The sequence below is a fragment of the Nicotiana tomentosiformis genome, chromosome 1, assembly GCF_000390325.3.
Source record: "Nicotiana tomentosiformis chromosome 1, ASM39032v3, whole genome shotgun sequence".
Taxonomy (NCBI): Eukaryota; Viridiplantae; Streptophyta; class Magnoliopsida; order Solanales; family Solanaceae; genus Nicotiana; species Nicotiana tomentosiformis.
In genome coordinates, this window is record NC_090812.1 from 90,774,486 (window position 1) to 90,794,141 (window position 19,656).

Here is a 19,656-nt window from a genome sequence, read left to right on the forward strand (position 1 = left end):
ATATATATATATATATATATATATATATTCTTAATTTGAGGTTTCAGAATGAAGAACATATTGATAGGGGGCGATTTACTTCTTTAAGCGGGATAGTCAAACTAGTAGGTTAATACCGGATGATTTAAAAAAAAAAGAACATCCCAACTCTTAATTTCCAAACAAAACCAACTTTTTTAGCTTAGCTATTAGCTTAGAGTAAAGAGAATAAAATTAGCTGCCGATACTAATTTTACAAGCATAATACCATACACAAGGAGAAGACGAATAACGAAGCAACAGTGCAAGAAATTCGGTATAAAACAGGATCATGGCAGAGCACAAATGCTCTCCGAGTCCCTTTCAAATATTCTATATAAATTAAAACTCATTCATGTATACGATTCTTTCAATATTGCTCTCTTCTTTATTTACGTATGACAAATTGGCAATTAGTGCCCCCTTAGTGGTCTCTTTGTTGGAGTGGGGAAAAAAGGGCTCAAAAGAAGTTCGAGTGGCACAACAGTGGGCGTTTACCTAATATTCCAATTCCTATTCCTACATACAAAGGTTAGGTACCCAGGGCCATCTTCACAAAGTAGAGGTTCTATAAATTAGCTTCAATTCATATTCTTGAATCACACGTTATTTGTATCCTGTAGGTGCTGGAAGCTGTCGAGCTTGGTTCTTTCCTTCAAGATTTTCATCTGCCAGGTAATTAAATTAAAGCACAGTACTGCTTGAGTTTTAGCTAGCTTTTTCTGTGGCAAACACTCCTCCCTTTCATTTGATTGAGTACGGACTTTTGAAAAAATATACTACTACTTTTGTAACTTTTAAGACATTTATGACTATAAAAGCTAGCATAAAGTTTAAAGTTGACATATTTTAAGATATAGAAAGGTGACATTTCTTGAAACCGTTGCAATAGGCTATAATATGTTTCAGAAGACGATGTAAGCCGTTGCAATAGGTCATGCAAACCGTAAGGGTGAAGCTACAACTGGACAAAGGGTAGTTAGTTGAACACTCTTCGTTGGAAAACATAACTATACTATATATATATATATAATCTTGACTCTCCTTGAACAGACTAAAAAGAAAAGGATAACATATAAATTAAGGCAGCATGACTTCGTCACGTCACTGTTCCAGACTAAAAAGGAAAGAATATGATATAAATTAAGGCCGCTGTCCTATCTTCGCTGGAACTCCAAATGTTTTATCCGGTACTCCTATGTGTGCGTTGAGAGTTATTTAAGCCTGCTGGTTAATATGCCTTTGGTCGTCTCTGATTCTTAGTCCCTTAACTTAATTTCCAGCATAGCAACAATTAACATGAGATGTTTACTGTTCGTTTACATGGACTTTAATTTAGTAATGGAGTTTGCTTTTACCTGATTTGCTACTAGTGTATTATACTTATGGCAAGAGTGTAGGGTAATATATTTTGATCTCTCCACTTTGTATAGTTGTATTATCGAACATATTTTGTTTCTCTTTTTTTCCTTAATTTTGCTTGAAGAATCTATAGAAAATATTCACTTGGTTTATAAAATTTTTTAAAAAGGTGAACCTATAAAAAATTATTTAAAAATTTATGCGCACATAGTAGGTTCTACGATTTCTTAGGAGTATTTAATTAGTTATTTTAAGTGGACTAGATGTATACTTATAGTGGAAACTAAAATTTCAGTCACCCAGCGTTATGGTGAGATCGATAGGATCCCTCCATGTTTAATTAGAGATTTTGAGTTGGTAGGGAGCACTTTTCCCTTTAATGGACCTTAAGCAACAAGAATCCGAATTAATCGAGACCCAAAAAAGAATACCGAGAAACCAAAAAAAAAAAACTAAACTATTATCCTTTGTTCTTTTTTAGCTCAGCAAGTATATTTTCCGGTAATGATTCTAGTGAAGGTTTTCTTTGACATTCCTTAGTGATAGAAACTGCTTCCTCAAACTCTTGTTTTTTACCTACGTACCATCACTTTCTGGATTCACAATAATGCATTGCCAAATAGGAGTAATATGTTATTATTCTCTGTGTTTCTTTTAACTAATGTTTCTTTATCAAATTACCTGTGAAAGCCTATTCCAACTAGGAAAAGGTTTCAACCAAAGTGTAAGTTTGTTTCTTAATTAAGAGACTTCTACGATTTCAGTTAATCCAATATGTGAGCACACTGACATTTGAAAATATTTTTGCAGGTAACAGCGAGCTAGCTACTATTGAAAATGGAATCCATTACAAGGTCCAACAGTCTTAAGTACGAATGCCTGCTGTTTGGTATGCCATGACTACTGTAACTCGACTAATTAGTAGACTGTCAAACACCTGTAGATTTCATTTATTCATTTATTATACAAAATACATTATCGCTAAAGATATTTTTCTTCTTTAAAATGTATATATTTTCCCCAGATATGGATGACACTTTGTATCCGCTGAGCTCAGGTCTCAACTTAGCTTGTCGCAAAAATATAGAAGGTATAGTTTACTTTGTCATGTGCAAATAAGTCAATAAAACCAGTATATGTAGTAATTGTTGGCTAATACATTAACATTTCATTCTAGAGTTTATGTTGCATTTCCTGGATATTGAAGAAACCGAAGTGCCAAAGATGTGCTTGGAACTATATAGGGAGTACGGGACAACAATGGCAGGCTTAAAGGTTAGTTATATACTATGTATATATTACTCTCTCTGTCCTATTTTATATGAAACTATTAATATTTAGGAAGTAAAATGATTAAATTTTTCCGATGACTGCAATTTTTTAAACACTTTTAAGTATTTTGAATTATTAACCATCTAACTTATGATTCTTTTCACCTAGTTATAATCAAATATGTACTAACTTCCAAACATACCACATGGTATTTACAGGAGCTAGGATACGAATTTGACAACGATAAATTTCATGGTTTTGTGCATGGAAGATTGCCGTACGATGAAGTGCTAAAACCTGATCCACTTCTGAGGAACCTCCTCCTTTCCATGCCACAGCGCAAAATAGTAAGTAATTAATCCTTCGCAATAATTCTATCCCCTGATCAACCAACAGTTTTGATGCTTTAATTTACCTACTACCTATTAACGACGGAGCTTGAACACCATTTGCCAGAAACTGTATACTCTTGTATACTCCTCCGTTCAACAAGAGTGGGTTGCTCTAGTGGTAAGCACCCTCCACTTCCAACCAAGAGGTTGTGAGTTCGAGTCACCCCAAGAGTAAGGTGGGGAGTTCTTGGAGGGAAGAAGCCGAGTTTCTATCGGAAACAGCCTCTCTACCCCAGGGTAGGGGTAATGTCTGTGTACACACTAACCTCCCCAGACCCCACTAGTGAGATTATACTGGGTTGTTGTTGTTGTATACTCCTCCGTTCTAAAAAGATAGGCACTGTTTTCTCTTATTGCTCCATTTCAACAAGATTGACACATTTATATATTTTTCCTTAACGAGAAGCATTTATAGTCACATAAATGTTATGACTCGTTTAAGATCACAAGTTTCAATTTTTTTATAGTCACACAAATGGTATGACATATTTAATATCACAAGTTTCAAAAATCTTGCTCTCTTTATTAAATTTTGTATCAAGTCAAACTAGGACAAACAAATCGAAACGAAGGAAATACTATGTTTATAGGTCACACATATTACTACCTTTTTATTTATACATTATATTAAATCTTGAATATTTTTGATGAAATTCTTGAGTTTGTGTACTACTAGCTATACTAGGATCTATATTTATAAAGGTGATTGTAATTTGTGAATTGATTTGGTGGATACAGATTTTCACAAACGGGGATAAAGCGCATGCTATTCGAGTCCTCAGTAAGATGGGGTTGGCAGATTGTTTTGAAGGTATTATATGCTTCGAAACTCTGAATCCTCCTCAAGAAGATACTGATCATAATTATGAGGATGAAGTTCCAATGACAACACCAGAAAAAAGCCAGGGTGAAGTTGTTAAACCTCGTATTTTATGTAAGCCTTCGCTGGAAGCAATGGAGGCTGCTATTAGGATTGCAAATGTTGATCCAATGAAAACTGTAATCTACTCATCTCTCTAGTTATAACTTAACTATATTGTGTATATAGGTCAATATATACGGTACATCCTTAACTAGCGAAATTTCTGATTTCGTCACAGATGTATGATTGCGATTGAACGTAAACTTAAATTTCTTCTTTCCTCCTTTTAGATTTTTTTCGATGACAGCGCTCGGAACATAGCAAGTGGCAAACAAGCTGGACTGCATACCGTTATTGTAAGCTCCCACTTCCTTTTTATTTCCGTTGATCATTGTGTTTTTCCATTGAATATTAAGTAAGGCGCAAAATGACGTATTATTTTACAACTAAGCTTGTTGTAGGTATAAAAGCTAGCAATATGCCATTAAGAATATAATGAGTAGTTTAAAGTTAATTATTTTTAAATATAGAATTGTATGCTATTTTTTTCATTCGAAAATGGAATAAGAGAATTCAGAAATAACTAATTTCAAAAGAAAAAACAATCACGGGCCAATTGAACTTATATATGTTAGCGGGATAGCTCAGGTGAGCTTCCTGCCTTCCACAATTAAGGTGGAGAGTTCAAACCCCGTTAGATATAGAATCCCCTACTTTCAGATGTAATAACAAAAAATTAAATTAAAAATATTCCATCTATTTCTTAGCATGATTACAATTATTTTGGTGCAGGTGGGAACCTCAACTTTAGTGCCAGGAGCAGATCACGCATTGAGGAGCATACACAACATAAAAGAAGCCATTCCTCATATATGGGAAGAAGATGGAGAATATCCAGATCAGGTTCAAGTTATCCAATCCAATGCCGCAGAATTAACTGTTGTACAAGCATAACGTACTCCATGTATGAATTTCTAGAAAGATATATTTGCGTGAAATTAAATAAGCCATTATATATCCAGTGTGATATATAGAACTGTATAAACAGTTACTCTAATCTACAACGAGTTTGAGTTTCTTACAAACATTATTTGCAGCTCTTTTTAGTGAGTATTTCAATACGATGTGAAACAATCAAATTACAAATTAACGTATAAAGGATCATAATCTTTAGACTAAGAGAAAAGTAAAATCGTTGGCCGTTGCACATGAATAACTTTCGAGTTTAACTCCCCCAACATTTTAACTATAAAATATACAACTTTCCACCTTTTGAATGGAGACGATAATAACCTGGAATAACATTTTTTGACGAACTTTAGACTTTTAATACAAAGAAAAATTATTGTCGTCTTTTTTTTTTCTTCACAAAACAATTGGTTTTGAAACATAACACACACGAGCTTATTTAGTAACTTTTCTTTTTCTATATTTCCTTTATTCCCTATATTTTAGTCTCCTGTATCGACTTCGACGTCACATTTAACCACTCAATTTGCTGATGGTCATTGAACTATCTTTTAATTTTACTAAAGTCATTTAACTATTTTTTATCACTTAAAAAACTAAACTTTATCATTGTCACTTAAAAGCCATTTTGCCTCAAACCCCTACTATAAATATGACATGGCATTAAATTTTATGATAAAAATCCAAAACAAATGCCACATAAGCTAATATGGGTCATACCCATTTTAGATCCATTTATCCTTTAATGTGATTTGACCCATAATCCAAATGAGTTTCGCTAAAAAAAATATATTAAGTTTCATATTAGTTTAAAATGATTATCTTATACTACAAAGTTTTGCCTTTTCTGTTACATAATGCACATTCATAATTATTCTATACTAAAATAATCTATACTAGAAAATTTTTATTTTGTTTGTATGCCCCATCCGAGTCATTTTATAACTCTACTGAAGCTAAAATACTATTGTATACAATAGTATTTTATACAGGTGATCTCGACAAAATACTATCTTGACAAGTCTGGTGAATAAGAAATAGTCATGTTTGCTTTGTTGAAAACCGGTTGTTAAAAGAGCTTGTGCGAGTTTGAGATTTCACTGTCTAGATGCTTGTTTCAACTCATAGAGGGATTTGAGTAGTCTACATACTTTGGAATCCCCCTGGATACCAAATCCTTGAGGTAAGGTCATGTAGACCTCTTCATCAAGATCTCCATTGAGGAAGGCATTGTGCATATCTATTTGGATGATGGGACAATATTTTAGTGCAGCAGTAGCCACAACAACCCTGACAGTAGAGTACTTGGCCACAGGAGAAAAAGTATCATTGAAGTCTAGTCCTTCCTGCTGAGTGTACCTTTTGCCAACTATAGTCAGGCTTTAAATCTTTCCACAAAGCCATCTGCATTGTATTTAATCTTATATATTCATTTACATCTAATGGGAACTTTACCAGTAGGTAAATCTATCACTTCCCAAATATGATTGTCCTCTAGAGCTTTAATCTCAAGTTTCATTACTTGGACCCATGTATCATCTTTGGTGGCTTGAGAAAAGGTAGAAGGTCAGAACCAGTAGAGAAGGATGCAAGAATAGACTAAAAATGTGGAGGTAGATGAGCATAGGATACAAAATACGGAATAAGATAGTTGGTGCAATTGGAAGTTGAAGGCAGAGGTAAATGGACATAATCTGTCAACCAAACATAAGGTTTGGTAGTCTTTCCTGATCTTCTAAGTGGAGATGGACTAGAATGATTGATGTTGACACGAACAGATGTTGAAGAAATAGCAGGATCAGTAGGATTTTGAGGAATGTTCACAGATGGATCAGCAGAGTAGTTAGAAGAGGAGGATTCATGAGAGATTTCAGAAGGACTAGTAGGTGAGGAAGTAGGTTGAGTTGAGGGGCTAGATGACACAGTGGATAGAAAATATGTGGATGGTGAGGAAGTCAAGTATGGAGCTATAAGGAATTGACGTTTAGGATACTTGAAGGGAAAGACATGTTCTTTAAAAACAACATCCCTGCTGACAAAGAACTTGCTAGAATCAATGTCATACAATCTATAGCTTTTTTGTGTAGATGAATACCCTATAACAATTGTAAGAGTAGATTTAGGGGTAAACTTATCACTAAAGTTAGGCTTTGTGGCATAACAAAGGCAACCAAGAGTTCTCATATGGTCAAGTTTGGGAGGCTGACCATGAAATATTTCATAAGGTGATTTTCCCTTTAAGGTTAGACTGGGTAGTTGATTAATGATGTATGTATCTGTAAAAATGCAATCACCTTAGAACTTTAATGGTATATGAGTTTGAAACCTTAATATTCTTCCTATTTCAAGAATGTGTCTGCGTTTTCTTTTCACCATCCCATTTTGCTGTAGGGTGTGAATACAACTACTTTGGTAAACAATACCTTTGGCTAATGGACAGACAGGACAGACATTATTTGGCGACTTAGACATATGACTCTTTATTGCAGAAATTTTTTGTAGATCAGAAATGGGAGCATGGCCAAGTCTCTGGTGCCATAAATCATCAGGAAGACATTGAACTGAAGAAGACATACACTTGGAAGAGAAAAAAAGATCCACCCGAGTACAAGATACACATGTGTGAATGGATTGAGTATACACAAGCCATCCCTGAGTCTACCAATCCCCTTCACCATGCCACTGAAGAGGTCTTGAAACAGGCAAAAATCAGGATAGAAATTAACTGAGCATTGCAATTTCCTTGTGTATTTAGAAATAGAGAGAAGAATATACTTAAAACCAGGCACATAAAGCACATTGTGCAGAGTTTGTGTAGGGAGTATAGAACAAGATCCAGTGTGAGTGATTTTAGTGTTGTTTCCATTAAGCAACTGAACACGATTAGGTTTATTATCTGGCACAACCATGGGATTTAACAAGAAGTTCAAAGATGAGGCCATGTGATTAGAGGCTCCAGAGTCTACAATCCAGACACCTTGAGTGGTGTTAGATATACCTGGCATGTTTGCCATTTAAGTTGGTTCATTCTCTTTGCTAAATAATTTGAGAATCTGTTGGTATTGCTCTGAAGTAAATACTGCAACTGTTGGAGCTATTGTATTGCTCAGGTTGTCAAGATGCATCTCCCTTTTGTCATTCATATTCACATTGTGGGTTGCATGTGAATGGTTCTCAAATCTTCTTCTGTTGTCAAACTTAGAATTGGAGGGGTCACAATACAAATTAGTATTTCTCATAGGCCTCATGTAAGATGCATTAGCTGCAACTAGAGCACTGTTGGCACCTTCCATAGGTCCACTCCCCTGAATTCCACTTTGTGACATTGAAGTCCCAGTCATCCTTTGGCTCTCTTCCTGTATAATCATAGAATAGGCTTGATCAAGTGTGGGAGTTGGATTCATCATTGAAATTTGACTCCTTTGAGGTGCGTATGTGTCATTTAATCCCATTAGAAACTTCATCAGCTTCTGTTGGCGCAGGAAGTCAACAAAAACAGCCTAGACCTCACAAAGTCACAACCAGGAAATGGTTGATTGACTCGAATTCAGCCCACAAATCATTCAACTCCGAGTAATATATATATCAATACACTAGAAATTTCCTGTGTTAGGCAACTAGTTTTTTTGTTCATACGATAGACTTTTGTTGCATTTACCTTGTTAAGATGCTCCTTGAAGGCTTCCCACACTTTTTATGCATTAGAGGAATAAACAATTTCTTTCCTCAATTCCTGTGCTATAGAGCTCATTATCTATGATTAAACAATGGCGTTGCACCTTTCCCATTGATGCAGTCGAAAGTTATCAGCTGCATAGGTTTTCTAAACACACAATCTGTCGATGAAACGAATTATTTTCTTTACCAGAAGTGACATCTTCATCGATCTACTCCACTCCGAATAATTTTCTGTTCCAATCAACAATTGCGGTACAAGCGCAACACCTGGTGTATCAGACGGGTGCACATAGAGAGGATCATTACAATCAAGCTGTTGCGAGCTTGCATGTGAAGTTCTTGTTGTACTCTGAGATGTATCTACTACCATTTCTAGGTATTAGCTGAGATTTAGTACGAATTTTGATTACAGAGAAAAGTAAGATGAGATTGGGGAAATTAACGAAATTGAGAAAAAGGATAACAGATCTGAACTTTCTATGAGATTGTTGCCAACGATCGTTGTGAAGATCTGATACCATGTTAAAATAAGGATTTCGGCAGCCATTGATGACTTAGAAGCTCGAAGGTGAAGAAGAAGAGAATGACAGCTAAGAGAGAAAGAGTAGCAAATGAAGAGAGAGAGAGATTTCACAATTTCATTCTTTCTAAATCTAAGAAATGAGTAGTACAATTGTCTATATATAAACACACTCTAATCTAACCACTAACCGACATCACTCCTACAGTATTAACAGATAACTAACTTCCCTAACTAATATTTCTTCTAGAAGGGTACTGCCATAATTACAAGCTGTACAACTAGATATTTCAACATATGAAACACTATGCCTTTGTGTTTGATTATGTCAGTAGTACTGGTAGAGTACTCGGAACACACCAAGTAATGGTTTTTCAACAATGAGAACTTTGTCCTTATATTCTTTTGCTGTCTTTAAGAATGAATAGTCTGTGTTCTTCTGCCTACTGGAATCAGGTTTGCCTTTGTCCAATCACGCATGTCAAAAAGTTGAACCATCACATATGGATTAAATTGTCATCTTTAAGTCTGGATTGTGTTGGACTTTCCCTTGCAAACACAAGTATAGCTAAGCTTGGAAATTTCTCCTCAACTTTTTAAAATGGACCTTAAGTTCAGACAGGTAGAGAAGAGGAGATGTGGATAGAAGTGAGGCATGCTGTGTTCTGGATTTTACCATAAAGTCTAGGATTGGTAGGTTTCCAAAGGATGGCTGAGTGGTTGAGGTATATGAGTACAAAAATTGGAGATCCCAAGTTCGAATCCTAGCTAGGACACTCAATATGAGCTCATACTCAGTTGATTAGCCGAGGTGTGCACTAACGGGCCTTAAAAACCACCATTAAAAAGAAGTTCGAGGATAGATATTGGGTAGAGAATTGTAGATGGTTAATTTCATTGCCAGGGGAACTGTAATAACTGAACTTGAGATGACTTATTACATAGTGTTTGACCTGTAAACTGTCAGTTGGCCTTAAACAGTGTATTAGTTTCTAAACATGGAAACGAATTTGAATAAGAACATAATTAACTGAATAGCGTCATATCACAATCCGAATAAGAACATAATTAACTGAATAGCATTTCATCATATCACATTTAGCATACGCTTGCCAAGATGCCATTTAACAGGGTTTATGGAATCTCTTTCATTCTTGCCTTGCAGATACTAATTTGTTAGAATCGGTAAATCGGGTAGTGCGTAATTTAGCAAAATAATATTATAATGACAATAACAAAGACAATACAAGTTGATAATAACGGCAATTAAAGAAGATATAAATTTAACGTGGTTCGGTCAAGGTGACCTACGTCCACAAGCGAGGAGCAGCAATTTGACTATACCAACAAGAGTACAAAAGAAAGTACAAAATTAGAGTAAATACTCTAATTAGTCCCAAATACCCCAAGAGAATAACCTCACAAGATCACTCCAGAGAAAGGGTTCACACAAGTGTTTCCCAACACTCACTCTCTTACAAAATACTCTATAATGAAATAAAAGAGGAGAAAGAAAGACAAGAGTGAAAAGCTCTTGAATTGGTGTGTTTACAAATGGGGAGAAACTCTTCTATTTATAGTAAAAAAATCTTGGCCTAATAGTGGATATTATGTCATGGCAAATGTCATGATCCACAAAGTTTGTTATAGTGGATATTATGTCATGGCAAATATCATGAAAATTTGTCCCACTTGAGAAGAAGCCAAATTAATGGCCATATTACAAATCTCTACCTAGGCCTAATTTCGGCTTATATATAGTAAATTTGCTCAACCTTCTCCGCAAAAAACCCCAATGGGCAAAATCATTCTTCATAAATGCCAATCAAGTTGAGGCAAAGCTTGAACTTGGACACTGGAAGAGGTTTTGTGAATTTGTCAGCAGGATTGTCTCTAGTGTTGATCTTCTTAACAGAGACTTTTCCTTCAGCAATGGTTTCTCAGATGAAATGATACTTTATATCAATGTGTTTCGTCCTCTCATGATACATTTTATCTTTAATCAAGTGAATGGAACTTTGGCTATCACAGAAAATGGTAATACCACCTTGGTGTGAACTGAGTTCCGCAAATAGACCCTTTAACCATAAAGCTTCTTTGATCGCCTCGGTCACTGCCATATATTCTGCTTCGGTAGTAGATAAAACTACTACATGTTGTAATGTAGCTTTCCAACTAATAGCGCAACCATCGATGCAAAATACATAGCCTGCCAGTGATCTTCTTTTGTCAAGATCACCTGCATAATCTGAGTCTACAAAACCAACCAAAGTGTTAGTATTTCACCCAAACTCCAAACATGTGTTTGAAGTACCTCGCAAGTATCTGAGAATCCATTTCACAATATGCCAATATGCTTTACTAGGGCAAGCCATATACCGGCTTACCACGCTCACTGCTTGTGAAATGTCTGGACGTGTACAAACCATTGTATACATAATACTGCCGACAGCACTGGAATAAAGAACATGTACCATGTACCTCTCTTCTTCCTCTGTCTGCGGGGACTGAGCAGCTGATAACTTAAAATGAGCAGCAGGAGGGGTACTAACTGGTTTATCATCTGTCATGCCAAACCTCTCCAAGACTTTCTCCAAGTACTTCTTCTGGGTCAGAAATAACATGTTGGCTTTTCGATCTCTTTTGATCTCCATGCCAAGAATTTTCTTAGCTGCTCCCAAATCTTTCATCTCAAATTCACTTTTCAGCTGACTTTTTAAATTATGAATTTCTGTTAAATCCTTAGCAGCAATGAGCATGTCATCAACATATAATAATAGGTACACAAATGAACCATCATTTAACTTCCGGAAGTAAAAACAACTATCATATATGCTCCTCGAATAACCATGACCCAACATAAAAGAATCAAATCTTTTATACCATTGTCTTGGAGACTGCTTTAATCCGTACAAGGATTTCTTCAACATGATCTTCTTTTCCTTAAATTTCAAATCCTTCGGGTTGATGCATGTATATTTGTTCCTCAAGTTTGCCATGCAAGAAAGATATCTTAACATCAAGTTGTTGTAATTCCAAATCATACATGGCAACGAAGGCAAGCAAGACATGAATAGAGCTATGTTTAACAACAGGTGAGAAAATATCATTAAAATCAACTCCTTGTACCTGACTATAGCCCTTTGCAACTAATCGTGCCTTATACCTCGCATATTCAACCCCTGGAATGCCATCCTTTTTCTTGAAGACCCATTTGCAACCAACAATTCTTTTTCCTGATGGCGGCTTCACAAGAGACCAAGTATCATTCTTGTGGAGAGACTCAATTTTTTCATTCATTGCAATCAACTATTTGGCTGAGTCAGCACCAGAAACTGCTTCTGAATATTTAGATGGTTCCCCAATTTCTTCAGTTTCCTGTGCAACTGAAAAAGCAAATACAACATAATCTCCAAACTTTAATGGTTATTTACCTTCTCTTCTTGGTCTATGTTTGGCTATAAAATACTCCTCTTCTTCTGATTCAACTTCAGGAGTCTCAACTTCAGGAATTTCAGCTTCTGGCTCAACTTCAGGAGTTTCAACTGTATTTTGCTCCAAAGTTGATGAGCTTGGCTCAGAAAGAATGCCAATCTCAACCTCCACATGCTTCTGTGTACTCTTTTCTTTATCTGTATTACAAGAACTAGAAGACTCTTTTCTAGAATGTAACATAGAGGATTCATCAAAGGTTATATCTCTGGTAATTATAAATTTTGCTGTCGTGGCATCAGAATACCATAGTCGATATCCTTTCACCCCAGATGCATACCCAAGGAAAATGCACTTTTTATCCCTTGGCTCTAATTTTCCATCATTTACATGTATGTATGCAGGGCAACCAAATATCTTTAAATCAGAATAATTAGCAGGAGTACCTGACCACATTTTCTCTGGAGTCTTAAAGTTCAAAGGTGCAGAAGGAGCTCGGTTGACAATATAACAAGCTGTAGAGATAGCTTCTGCCCAAAAGGCATTTGTCAACCCAGCATTTGAAATCATGCAACGAGCCCTTTTCCAAAAGAGTTCTATTCATCCTTTTTGCCACACCATTTTGCTGAGGTGTCATTCTCACAGTACGATGTCGGGCAATTCCTTCATTCTTGCAAAATTTGTTGAATTCATCATTACAAAATTCCAAGTCATTATCTGTTTTAAGCCGCTTAACCTGTTTTCCTATTTGCTTCTCAATCAAAATTTTCCATTGTTTGAAATTTAAGAAAACATCACTTTTATTTTTCAGGAAATAAACCCAAACTTTCCTTGAATAATCATCAATGAAAGTTAACATATACCTGGCACCACCTTTTGATGGGGTACGTGAAGGACCCCAAAGATCTGAATGAATGTAATCCAAAGTACCTTTTGTTCTATGAATCGCTGGAGATTTGAAGCTGACTTTTTTCTGCTTCTCGAACACACAATGTTCACAGAACTCTATATTTTCGGTACTTTGGCCACATAAGAGACCTCTTTTGCTGAGGATGGAAAGACCTTTTTCACTCATATGCCCCAATCGCATATGCCACAATTTGGTGATGTCAGAATCTGAGTTATCTGATATTGAAACTGCAGAAGCACATGTAGCAATAGATCCCAAAAGAGTATACAACATACCAAATCTGCGTGCTTTCATGATCAAAAGAGCACCATGAGAAATTTTCAGAACTCCACCTTCACCTGTGTACTTGCACCCAAGAGATTCTAGAGTGCCCAGAGAGATGAGATTTTTCTTCAAGTCAGGAACATGTCTAACATCTGTGAGAGTTCTCACCACACCATCGTGTATTTTGATTCGGACTGTACCTTTTCCAATAACTTTGCAGGCAGCATTGTTGCCCATCAAGACAACTCCACCTTCAATAGATTCATATGTGGTAAATAAATTCCGATTGGGACACATATGATAAGAACAACCCGAATCTAAAATCCACTCATTGTTAGATTTGAAACTATTATTAGTTGCTAAAAAAATAGTTCCCTCAGTCTCATCAGCAGCTACACTTGCTTTGGTAGTGTCAGTATTTTTGTGCTCATTTTTTTTTATGTATGCTTTTCTTTGTTTTTTAATTTAAAGCATTCAGAACTAATGTGACCTTTCTTATGACAATATTTGCACATGACATTTCTGTATCTGAATTTTGACCTTGATTTAGTTTTTTCACTGCTTGAATCTTTCTTATTGGATCTACCTCTTATGAATAAGCCTTCCCCTTGGTTCCCACTAGTTTCCCCAGTAATATCTCAATCTATTTGTTCTTTTAATTTCAAAATAGATTTGATATCTTTATAAGAGATATTATCCTTTCCACAAAGCATACTATCTCTTATATGTATAAACGACAGGGGTAAGGAAACAAGCAATAACACAACTTGATCCTCATATTTGATTTCAGCATCTATGTTACTTAAATCCGTAAGAAGAGAATCAAAAGTATCAAGATGTGCAAGTATAGAGGTACCTTCAACCATACGAAAAGTGTAGAGTTTTTTCTTTAGGTAAAGCCTGTTTTCTACTATTCTTTTCATATATAGGGTTTTAAGCTTTTTCCATATGCCTTTGGCTGAGCTTTCTGATGCAACTTCATGCAAAACCTCATTTGAAAGATTTAAAATAATACCTGCTTTTGCCTTTTTGTCTATGACGGCAAACTCCTCGTCCGTCATTTTATCTGGCATCTTCTCCTTTCCTTGCAGTGCCAAATCTAAGCCATTCTGAATTAGGATAGCTTACATCTTTAATTGCCACATTCTGAAGTTTGTGCTTCGGTCAAATTTCTCAACATAAGACTTTGTTAGAGTCATTTTGGCTATTTAAACTAACCCGGTTAGATCTGTCTCTGATACCAATTTGTTAGGATCGGTAAACCAGGTAGTGCGTAATTTAGCAAAATAATTTTATAATGACAATAACAAAGACAATGTAAGTTGATAATAACGGCAATTAAAGAAGATAAAGAAGACACAAATTTAACGTGGTTCGGTCAAGGTGACCTACATTCACAAGCGGAGAGCAGCAATTTTACTATACTAACAAGAATACAAAAGAAAGTACAAAATTAGAGTAAATACTCTAATTAGTCCCAAATACCCCAAGAGAATAACCTCACAAGATCACTCCAAAAAAAGGGTTCACACAAGTGTTTCCCAACATTCACTCTCTTACAAAATACTCTATAATGAAATAAATGAGGAGAAAGAAAGACAAGAGTGAAAAGCTCTTGAATTGGTATGTTTACAAATGGGGAGAAACTCCTCTATTTATAGTAAGAAATCCTTGGCCTAATAATGGATATTATGTCATGGCAAATGTCATGATCCACAAATTTTGTTATAGTAGATATTATGTCATGGCAAATGTCATGAAAATTTGGCCCACTTGCGAAGAAGCCAAATTAATGGCCATACTATAGTAACCTTGCTAGCATTTGGTTCATATCCTTATTTCTTTCCATTTTCACTACTAGTATTCTGGAGATGTATTAACCCTGGCATCAAGAACTCATCTGCCACCACCGGCGTCATGACTGTTTGGTATATATATGCAAACCTGTCACGACCCCAAATCCACTAGTCGTGATGGCACCTAATCCAACCCGCTAGGTAAGCTAATTAACCACTAACCAATTCTAATAATAATTAATAAAGCAATTAAGTAAAGAAATATCTGAATCTGATACGTTTCCCAAGAACTGGTAGTACAAATCATGAGCTTCTAAGAATAGAATTTACAAAGCTGAAATGAAATAAATGCATCCTTTGTTTGAAAAGTACATAAACAGAGTTTCATAGACCCACGAACAAGGGGCAGCTACAACCGGGACGCAGGTAAATCTTCAATCCAGCTCCCATCGAACACAGCAACATCAGTAACCAACATGTGCACGCAAGGTGCAGAAGTGTAGTATGAGTACAGCTGACCCCATGTACTCAATAAGTAACAAACCTAACCTTAGGTTGAAAGTAGTGTCGAGCTAACACGAAGGTCGGGTCCAACACCAATATTTCACAATATTTCATAACAACATAGTACATTTAATAAAAGAGGTATCTCAGAAATATAATGCTTAGTTCGTTCACAATTTCAGAAAAATAGGCATTTTTTTTCAAGTATCTCAGTGAAAACCCAAATCTTTTACCGAAAATGCCAAAATACGAGTCATGGGAACAACAAAGTCTCAATTTATATCAACAAAGTAGGACCACTATATAGTGTCGTGGGAACAACAGAGTCTCAATTTATATAGTGCACGCCCATACGCTCGTCACCTAGCATGTGCGTCACCTCAACACTAATCACATAAAATGTATTTCGGGGTTTCATACCCTCAACTCCAAGATTAGAAGAGTTACTTACCTCGAACAAGCCAATTCTAGCACCGAGCAAGTCAAGCGATGCTCCAACATGCCATCCTGCGTGTTTTGACCTCCGAACGGCTCAAAACTAGCCAAAAGCAATTCAAATACATCAACTAAATGCTAAAAGAACCAATCCCGATCGAAAAAGATCAAATCTTAAATCAAAAGCCCAAAATCGGCCAAAAACCCAACCTGGGCCCGCACCTCGGAACACGACAAAATTTACAAAATTCAATAACACATTCAATTACGAGTCCAACTATACTAGTTTTACTCAGATCCGACTCCAATTCGATGTTCAAAACTCAAAAATTCATATTATAAAACTTTAGGCCAAAACCCTCAAATTTCCTCCTTTAATTCACAATCCAATTATCAAAAACGAAGGTAGATTCATGAAATATAACCAAAACCGAGTAGAGAACACTTACCCCAATTCATATGGTGACATTTTCTTGAAATATTTCCTCAATCCGAGCTTGGAAAAGTTAAAATGAAGCCAAAATCGCGAACCCTTGTATTTATCATTCTGCCCAGCACTTTCACACCTGCGACACATTAGCCGCTTCTGCGACATAACCTGCGCTTCTGCGGAATCAGCTGAGAACTCGACCCTCGCACCTGCGGACAAAATATCCGCTTCTGGGCCATCGCAGGTGCGAGCCACCATCCGCACCTGCGGAATACCTCGCTCCCGCGCTTCATCACTTCGCACATGCGCTTCCGCATATGCGCCCAAATCTCCGCTTCTGCAGTCTTCCTCCCCCAGCACTCACCTCGCCTCTGCGACGCCTTTGTCACTTATGTGACCATCGCACCTGCGCAAAGCAGCCGCAGGTGCGGTCACACCAGAACCAGCAATAGCAACATGAAGTGAAAATGATCCGAACCTCGTCCAAAACTCATCCGAGCCACTCGGGACCCCGTCCGAACATGCCAAAAAGTTCCATAACACAATACGGACCTACTCGAGGCCTCAAACACACATAACAACATCAACACGATGAATCACAACTCAACTCGAAATCAATGAGCCTTGAAACTTCAAACTTCCACAACCGATGCCTAAACCTTTCAAATCATGTTCGATTAACCTCAAATTTTGCACATAAGTCACATTCGACATTATGGACCTACTCCAACTTCCGGAATCGAAATTTGACCCTGATATCAAAAAGTCCACTCCCAGTCAAACTTTCCAAATTTTTAACTTTCGCCATTTCGAGCCAAATTCAACTACAGACCTCCGAATCGCAATCTGGACGCGCTCCTAAGTCCGAAATCACCCAACGGAGCTAATGGAACAATCAAAACTCCGTTCCGGGTTCAAATTCACAAAAAGTCAAACTTGGTCGACTCTTTTAAATTTAAAGCTTTTAGCTGAGAATCATTCTTTCAAATCAATTCCAAATAACCTGAAAACCAAAACCGATGATTCACATAAGTCATATTACATCATACGGAGCTACGCATGCCCTCAAACAACCGATCGACGTGTACGACCGGTCAGATCATTACATTCTCCCCCACTTAAACATACCTCCTCGAACGTGTATAGAGTTGTTCTCAAAGCCAACAAATCGCCGTATAACATGACCATGCACATACCCGGGGGTGATCTCACATCACCCTATCCCATACAGGTCCGATAACACAACATAACTGAAATTTCTCAATTCAACCTAGCCCACAAGCCTTCGAATCAAATTTCCAACATCCGAAATTTCTTATAAGATCAGAATTTCGCATCTACATACTGTATAAGTCTGAACAAGCGCCAAAAGCCGTAACCATAACTCAAATACTCAAATTCAAATACCACATAGCTTAAATGCTCGAAGCAATGATTTCTAATCACAGTAGCTGCTCAAATCAACCCAATGCCGGTAATAAACCTCATATCAAACAAAACCTCATTCTAAAACCTTCGTACACTGCCGATGATGAAAGAAACATGCAGAACTCATAACCATTCATCAGATCAACCAGTCATGGAATTCCCTCTCATTCGACAAGAACTATAGAAAATTCTCAGCCGACTTTCGATATTATCCTTCCAAACATATTGTAATCAATCCCGATAGTATCCATCCTAGGTCCAATGATCCCATCTCATCCAACACGACCACTCTAGTGACATGCCACATCAATACAATATGACGTCATAACCCGTGTAATCCGTGCACCAATAAGCAACCTTCCAAATATACTCAAATTATGAAAAACTGATTCAGACGGGAGAACTGTCCCACAAGCTCCACAAGTACCACCACAACACAATGCTAAGAACATATCACACACCGTAGAACCAAAACACACGAATCTAACACGAGGGATCATATCTCAACATAAATCCGCTGCAATGTGCGACCCTATCCAAATACTGGTCCATATGAAATACCTCAAGCCACCCTACTAAAAATCAATAACAATGCGCAATTCGACATCAGGTACTCAAAGTGCATTACCATAACCACGGAGAAGCAAATGACACAATGTCATACAAAACCCGAAAGAACATAACCAATACTCCATCAACCAAGCAATACCCAATACTCTTCTAGCTTAAATTCCGCTATAAGGCCCCAATAGAACCGCACCATATGTGCATATAACCAACGAATCACAACTCCTCGTAGCATAGAAGAGTAACTCACGGATCATCTCAGAACACGAATAAGCTCAACAACAAGTGAATGGCATATCCCTCAACAATAGCAGTATGGAGCCAACCAATCCGGCTCGGTGTAGAATACACATCCTAATTGGGCCTACCAATAGACTCCCAAATCAGCTCTAGCCACCCACAGATAGATAAATAACTTTCGAAAGTCCACAATGACTGAATCATAACACATACTATCATCTGGCTAGCTTCAGCCACAACTTCATAGTCCACAACCATAAAATAATCTGCTCCTGAGAACTCCCAATCTCCAAATCCATAGAACACACGAATTACCATATTTGATCCCAACTCCACCGCCCAAATGTCTTACATATCTCCCATACACGATCATCCCACGAGGAATACTTCTATAATTCTTTCGTGCCACAAAGAAAAATTTGAATATCAGCAGTCGATCAACCGGGATAGTGCCGCAATACTAATGAAGTATCCATAAATCAAAACACATTGCCCCTTCTGAAATGTATATTCTCATCAAGCCACACTGATTAGTAGTGCCAGTTACCTAGTCATCTGAAACTGTCCATGCTGCCTA

At 36.9% G+C, this 19,656-nt stretch overlaps 1 protein-coding gene across 2 annotated transcripts; it reads left to right on the plus strand.

Moving 5' to 3' along the window:
- The first annotated feature begins 465 nt into the window (after window positions 1-465).
- Window positions 466-4,991, plus strand: LOC104096325 (uncharacterized protein C24B11.05). 2 transcript variants are annotated; one of them, XM_070187447.1, is made up of 9 exons: window positions 466-549; window positions 642-693; window positions 2,191-2,269; window positions 2,405-2,470; window positions 2,558-2,655; window positions 2,871-2,999; window positions 3,783-4,043; window positions 4,197-4,299; window positions 4,368-4,417. In XM_070187447.1, exons 3-9 carry the CDS (start codon window positions 2,218-2,220, stop codon window positions 4,400-4,402), a joined length of 744 nt encoding a protein of 247 aa, XP_070043548.1. In that variant the 5' UTR covers window positions 466-549; window positions 642-693; window positions 2,191-2,217; the 3' UTR covers window positions 4,403-4,417. The 2 variants fall into 2 exon arrangements, with proteins under 2 accessions (XP_070043548.1, XP_009600978.1); XM_009602683.4 differs by lacking the exon at window positions 4,368-4,417 and adding an exon at window positions 4,699-4,991 and having other exon boundaries at window positions 479-549; window positions 4,197-4,262.
- Window positions 4,992-19,656: the final 14,665 nt, after the last annotated feature.